At 37.8% G+C, this 6,519-nt stretch overlaps 2 protein-coding genes across 3 annotated transcripts in view; one reads left to right on the forward strand and one right to left on the reverse strand.

Annotated features, from left to right (window-relative positions):
• Positions 1–6: 6 nt before the first annotated feature.
• On the reverse strand, positions 7–3,812 carry LOC105179016 (programmed cell death protein 2-like). 2 transcript variants are annotated; one of them, XM_020691209.1, is made up of 8 exons: positions 3,498–3,812; positions 2,525–2,644; positions 2,351–2,434; positions 2,169–2,260; positions 1,748–2,040; positions 1,033–1,267; positions 661–865; positions 7–303 (listed from the first exon to the last, which is right to left on the reverse strand). In XM_020691209.1, exons 2-8 carry the CDS (start codon positions 2,615–2,617, stop codon positions 217–219), a joined length of 1,089 nt encoding a protein of 362 aa, XP_020546868.1. In that variant the 5' UTR covers positions 2,618–2,644; positions 3,498–3,812; the 3' UTR covers positions 7–216. The 2 variants fall into 2 exon arrangements, with proteins under 2 accessions (XP_020546868.1, XP_011100901.1); XM_011102599.2 differs by having other exon boundaries at positions 2,525–2,625; positions 3,498–3,811.
• A 1,254-nt stretch (positions 3,813–5,066) lies between these two features.
• The window catches only part of LOC105179017 (alkane hydroxylase MAH1-like), a gene marked incomplete in the record, with an annotated part of 1,732 nt that continues 279 nt past the window's right edge, over positions 5,067–6,519 (forward strand). The window contains 1 exon segment of the mRNA XM_011102600.2: positions 5,067–6,519. Within this exon segment, the coding sequence (XP_011100902.1) occupies positions 5,170–6,519 (1,350 nt within the window).

Consider the following 6,519-nt stretch of genomic DNA (forward strand, 5'->3'; position numbering starts at 1 on the left):
AGCGGCCCTGATTTTCTCAACACACAGAAGTCTTGCTACGAGAATTTGGACCGCTGAATTGAAAAAACAATGATTTTATACCTGGTAAACAAAATTTCGGCAAGCCCGGAAAATCAACTGTAACATCTACCTCTATTACATATTCATGACTCCGGAAAGGAAAAGTTTCAGTGCTGTATCATACAAACTCGATTTTCGCAGAAGGTTACACACTTTTTACTCATGTTGAATGATAACTGCCTCCTCAGCGACTATCCAATCTTCACCGCCAGATTTTACTTGATACGACGAGTCCGCACAGCTCTAAAAGAGAACAGAGACGACAAGTTATAAATTGAAACAGACGGAAATGATAAGGCGAACCTCAATAGCACCGTGTAACAGAAGAAAGGGTGGAAACAGAGAGCACTCTTATGGTTAATAGCCCATCATTCGTCTAATGAACTTGAGAGCAACTATATATAGTAATCAAAGAAGTTTTATGATCTGCAGAGTGATTACTGTAGAAGATAAAGGAGCAAGTCATATGTGTTGCAATGGCTGTGGAGGCCAAATATGAAGTTACGAACTTAAATACAAAATTTTGGAACCCTTTTATCTGTTATTTCCATATATCTTATCTTTACTCTGGTTGGAGTTGCAAAACACAGGGACACTTACCTTCGAACACGTATAGACTAACAAAGTCATCCAATCAATTTTTTCTAAAGCTATCCTCTGCCTATCATCTGCTTCTTCCTGCAAGAAGTATATGACTGGGGGCATCAGCTGCATTTCATAATGCCTTGCCCCACCACAGAGCCTACAGGTCCCAGGATCTCCCATCTCTCCAGAAGCCAATAGGGGCTTTCCGCCATATGAGTATCTAAGTGCAGAAAGGTACACCACTTTCAGATTAAGGTAGAAACAGAAGGCCACAATAGCGGAACATGGCCCTAAGATATTGTATTTGCATGAAAGATTAAACAGGAAAATGTCTATGAGTTTGATTGCAAGAGGTGAGCTAGTTACAGAGGCTTTTTAGGTTTTTACCTGAAGCACTGCTCTGGATATGCATCCATACGCTTCTTGAACTTAAGGTAAGTCCTATCAGCATTTAATGCTCTATCATATTCGTATTTCTCTTCTTCATATGTTTCTACATTTGAAGGATCTTCAGAATTGTTCTCAAGCTCTTGGATAGAGAGCAAGCGGTCCTTAGAACTTTCGGAAGCATCTTTTTTGACTTGTTTCTCTTCCTGAGTGTATATGTAAAAGCACGGCATCACTGCAATGAAACATCATAGATATAAATCTTATAATTCTTAAAGATATAATAGATGTCAAGTCACAAGGAACCAAAGCTTAACAAGGTGGAGCATGTAAAGCTCCATCCAGTAAATTGTCAAGAAAATGGGAATTTCCCTAAATGAGTTCCTTCTGGTCACCGGTCTTCTTGAGGAAAATCATTGCACAAATTCTAGTCTCAAATAGATATCCCACCACATAAAATGTCATTTTATAACTTGACCTATATATTAACTACAACCATCAGATTACCACCAGATCAATGCAAAGATTTCAAACATCAACCTTTCATCTCATCCAGCTAACCAGCTCATAGCGTCTGCATCTTATGTTTTTCCAAGAGATTAATAAATGATTCGTTTAACTATAACGTTTGATTCAACCAGGAAATAGATATTGAGTCTCAAATGGAGTCGAAAACCCACATTTTATGATGTTTAAACAAAAATGTGAACCATACCTGGAATTTTATCATCAATAGACCTAGCTGGTTGACCTCTGGGCAGAGGCTTCCTACTGGGCTCAGCATCATTATTCCGCCTTTCGCCACTAGAAGTTAAACTTGCGGCTTCAGAAAGTGCCCTACCCAATTCCTCCAGATCTATGTCATCATCATCTTCATGACCATCCTCTTCATTAATGTCAAATGACCATAGATCCTTCTGCCAATTAGTATTTGAAATTGAAAGGGAAGATGTAGGAACCTGCACCCCTTCATTGCTTGAAATCTTCTGAACACGAAGAGCTCGCCAGCTGCAACATTCATGAGAATGAGAAACAGTAAATTGGTCCTATAGTAAAACTGACTCAGAAACGTCAGTCCACTGCAGACCAACAAAATTCCAGTACAGTTTCATGGCAGATTAGGAAAAGGACCTTACAGGAGGCTTTCACAATCTGGAACCACACAGCAAAAAACATATATTATTCGCTCTTCTATTGCCACAGATTTATTTGAAACAGGAGCATAAACCTGGAAACACAAAGAGATAAGAGAAGGAGATGCATTTTAATGGTGATTGTCGATGTGCACAAAGGGAAGGTAGGGTTTCATGGTGTAAACCTGTGCAATGAGACAAAGATTGCTTCCACATTTAGTGCACTTAAGCAGCTCTGGCTTCTCGCTAACAATTGGAAATGGACAATCCTGATAAATAGATAGAGTAACCTCAGATATCAGAAGGCACCAAAAGTAAGAAAATGAAATGTAAGTCTCAGCCTAGATCCTGCTACATACTGGAACTCCTCCAATCTTTGTCGTGTATATGTCAGCTGCTTCATAATTACTGTCAGCCCACGGTCCTGGCATGCCTAAAATGACTCCATCCATTTTCTTTTCTGAAAGTTAACACGTGCACTAATATGAGATGCTTTCAGCATGCCATGATAGTAAACCAAATATGTTTTTTGGATATTACCAACAATTGAAAGGCAAACTTTCATATGTTTGATGTAGAAAGACATGGTATTACCTAAAACTGAAAGAACATTAGAGGAACTAATGAACAAAGAGCAGTAATGCCCATGTATAACTCATGCAAGCGAGAGACACTATACAAATGCTAAAACTTTCTAGTCCAAATGCTTGCAATGGAATCTAATTAAAGAGCAATGAGATACTGATCAGCTAGACTCTTTGTTTCAACCTGCCTAAGTTTATGATCAAACTGCAACCTTAGATGAAAGTTATTAACAAAAGAAAAAAAAAAATCAAAATATCATAAATGAATACAGTCTTCAGAGGCATGTGATTGTTCTCAATATCAACCCTGATTCCACTGGCAATACCACCAGACAAAAGAGAACTACATCTTAGCAAAAATTACCCAAATTCCAAAACTTTGAGCCAAATTCATAACAAAAACATGAAAGAAGCCATTCCAAGGACGCAATTTAAAATTCATGCAGACATTCTTCAATACAAGTGTGCAATGCCACATTAACAGTCTGCAATTTTAAGCCATCCTCCACGCACTAACATCAAACACACACACACACACACACACACACACACACACGTGTGCATGCGCGTCTGTGTTGTACAACTAAATACTGACCCCAGAGACTTATCAAAAAGTAATTGCAACACACAAACACACACCCAAAAAAAAAAAAAACTTTAATCTAAACCAAAGTGCCCATACAAAAATCCAGAAACAAAGTTCGCAGATTGAAGTGAAAATAATTGATAAATTGAGCCGTTAACTAACCAAGGAAACAAATTTGAAGGAGTAGAACAAGAAAATTTCGCTCCCGAAGCTCAACACTCCCGAAGCTCAGAAACCCTAAGCAGAGAGATAGGGCACAGGGCGGCGGTAGGCAACGGTGTCGTTTAGAGTCTGTCTGGTCTTATTTCTTTGTTTACTTTTTAATTATATTTATTTGGTTGAATTCCCTAAATCTACACAGACTTAATACATGCTCTGTGATTTTGCACAACAACAGAAAATACAAGGCAGAGATGTAAAATTCAATCCACCCCCTCCCCCATCCCTCTGTAATCCATGGCTCAAGATGTTCCATCTAGGTACAAATATGTGTTACATGTCACATACTAATCACGTCTACTTACGACCTGTTTGGAATAAAAATAAAAAAAAATACAAAAATGCTAAAATTGGAATCATTCCCAAAACAATTTATCAATAAATTTAAAAAAATAGTAATGAGTTGTCTAGTGTTTTTGACTTAAAACAACTTTATAGATAAATAGTTCAAAAGTAAAATTCATAAATAAAAAAAAAATTATTTCATCTTATTCTCGTAAAAAAATTGACAAACACTTACAATCAACTCCGCCAAACACCCCTTTATATTCAAAGACACAAAAAAAAAAAGGACATGTACTTAGGTATAATTATAAATTGCTTGTTGATATTTTCAAGTTTCTTAATTTTGATTTTTTATTTTATTTCATATACACAGATTATGTATATGAAATCTTTTTTTTTTATACACTTCACGTATGTATATAGTGTTCCATGATTAACATTAATAAATTTCAGAAACCCAAAAAAATATTTGGTCAAATTAATCTAATTCTTCTGGTTGTTGGTTATGTATTAACCAAACTATCACCAAACTTTCCTTGGCAACTTGATTAATTTAAGGATCAATGTCACTTCACTTTCCTAAGAAAGTGACTACTCAACTATAATCATATTTTGCATTTGCGTAACTAGGTTACGTACATGATTTTCTTGGCAAAATATGTGATAGGGTTTCAGTATTTTTAATCTTTTGCTTTGTGGGAACTTTTAAAATGATACTATCAGCAAAACTCGACATATTTAATCCTATGCTTTACAGAATTTTTTAAATGATCGTAAAATTGAGAAAACTCGACACATTTAGTCTTTCATTTTATGGGATTTATGGGATTAAATGTGTCAAGTTTTTTCAATTTTAGGACCATTTTGATAATTTCGAAGAATATATATATATATATAAGATTAAATGTATTGAGTTTTTTCAATTTTGAAATAATTTTAAAAATTCTGTAGACTATAGGACTAAAAGTGTTGAACCACTATCCTATGGGATTAAAACTGTAATAGTTTTATTTCTTGCAATAATTAGAACAATATTAATTACACAAATACTTGTGTTGTTCATATAAGTAAGTAAAAAAAATCTGATTTTTTATTTAATTTTCTCAAAGTTTATGCGTGCAAAATTAGGTTGTTGGATGATGTAAATTAACTGATAAGCTACCACATTAATCTAGAAACAAACTTATAACATTATATGACTAAACAATTCATTTGTATTTTCTTACACTCCAAAGCTCTGCATGGTTCTCTTGGCTACAAATAGACCCTTTTGTGGGTTCTCACTCATGAGCATAGTCCCATTCATAGTTCTAGCCAAGTTGTAATAATCATGATCATGGCCTCATTTGGCTATCCAGAAATCTTGTTTGCTCTTCTGTGCTGCTTTCTTGTTTGGTGTTTCAGTAACATCAATGGGATGCCATGGAACTGGCCCTTGGTTGGGATGCTCCCAAGCGTGTTTTGGCACGTTAACCAGATCCACGACCGGTGTGTAAATATTTTCGAGCAGGTTGGGGGGACTTTTCTGTTGAAGGGCCCTTGGTTTGCTAATATGGATATAATTGCCACGGCTGATCCAGCTAATGTGCATTTTATCATGAGCGCGAATTTTGCGAATTTCCCTAAGGGAGCGGAGTTCAAGAAGATTTTCGACGTTTTGGGTGATGGAATCTTCAACTCTGACGCTGACCTTTGGAGGAGCCAGAGGAAGCAGGCGCGAGCCTTGATCACTCACGAGCGTTTCCGCAAGTTTTTAATCAAGACTAGCTGGGAGAAAGTGGAGAAGGGCTTGATTCCAGTTCTAGAACATGTGTCGGAGCAAGGGATGGTGATTGATTTACAAGATTTGTTTCAAAGGCTCACGTTTGATACTACTTGCATCTTGGTCACAGGGTTTGATCCCGGGTGCCTCTCGACTGAATTCCCTGACGTTCCCTTCTCCAAGGCCATGGATGAGGCAGAGGAAGCTATATTAATGCGCCATTGCTTGCCGGAAAGCCTTTGGAGGTTGGGGAAACTGCTTGGAATTGGGCCAGAAAAGAAATTAAGTCGAGCTTGGACCGTGCTGGACGATGTCATAGGCAAGTATGTCTCAATGAAACGTGAAGAAATGAGCAAATCCAACAAATGCAATGAAGATGACGATGAAGGTTTGGACTTGTTAACCTCGTATATCAATGGAGACGAGTCCACAGGTCTAGAATGCAATGACAAGTTCCTACGGGACACTATACTGAACTTCATGATTGCTGGACGTGACACTACTAGTTCAGCTCTAACATGGTTTCTGTGGCTTGTCTCCACACATCCAGAAGTCGAAAGGAAGATAAGGGACGAGCTAAATTCCGTTGTCCCAGCCAAGGATTCTAACAAATGGAGGATGTTCCAAGTGGACGAGCTACGTAACCTAGTGTACCTACATGGTGCATTGTGCGAAGCACTAAGGCTCTATCCACCGGTGCCGTTCCAACACAAGGCCCCCATTCAGCCGGTGATGCTTCCAAGTGGTCATTACGTGCATCCGAAGATGAAGATCTTGTTTTCCCTCTATGCGATGGGGAGGATGGATTACATTTGGGGCAAGGATTCCAAAGAATTCAAGCCGGAGAGATGGATAACCGACCGTGGAACGATAAAATACGAGCCGTCGTACAAGTTCTTGGCTTTCAATGCAGGGCCC

Source organism: Sesamum indicum, unplaced genomic scaffold (genome assembly GCF_000512975.1).
Source record: "Sesamum indicum cultivar Zhongzhi No. 13 unplaced genomic scaffold, S_indicum_v1.0 scaffold00120, whole genome shotgun sequence".
NCBI lineage: Eukaryota > Viridiplantae > Streptophyta > Magnoliopsida > Lamiales > Pedaliaceae > Sesamum > Sesamum indicum.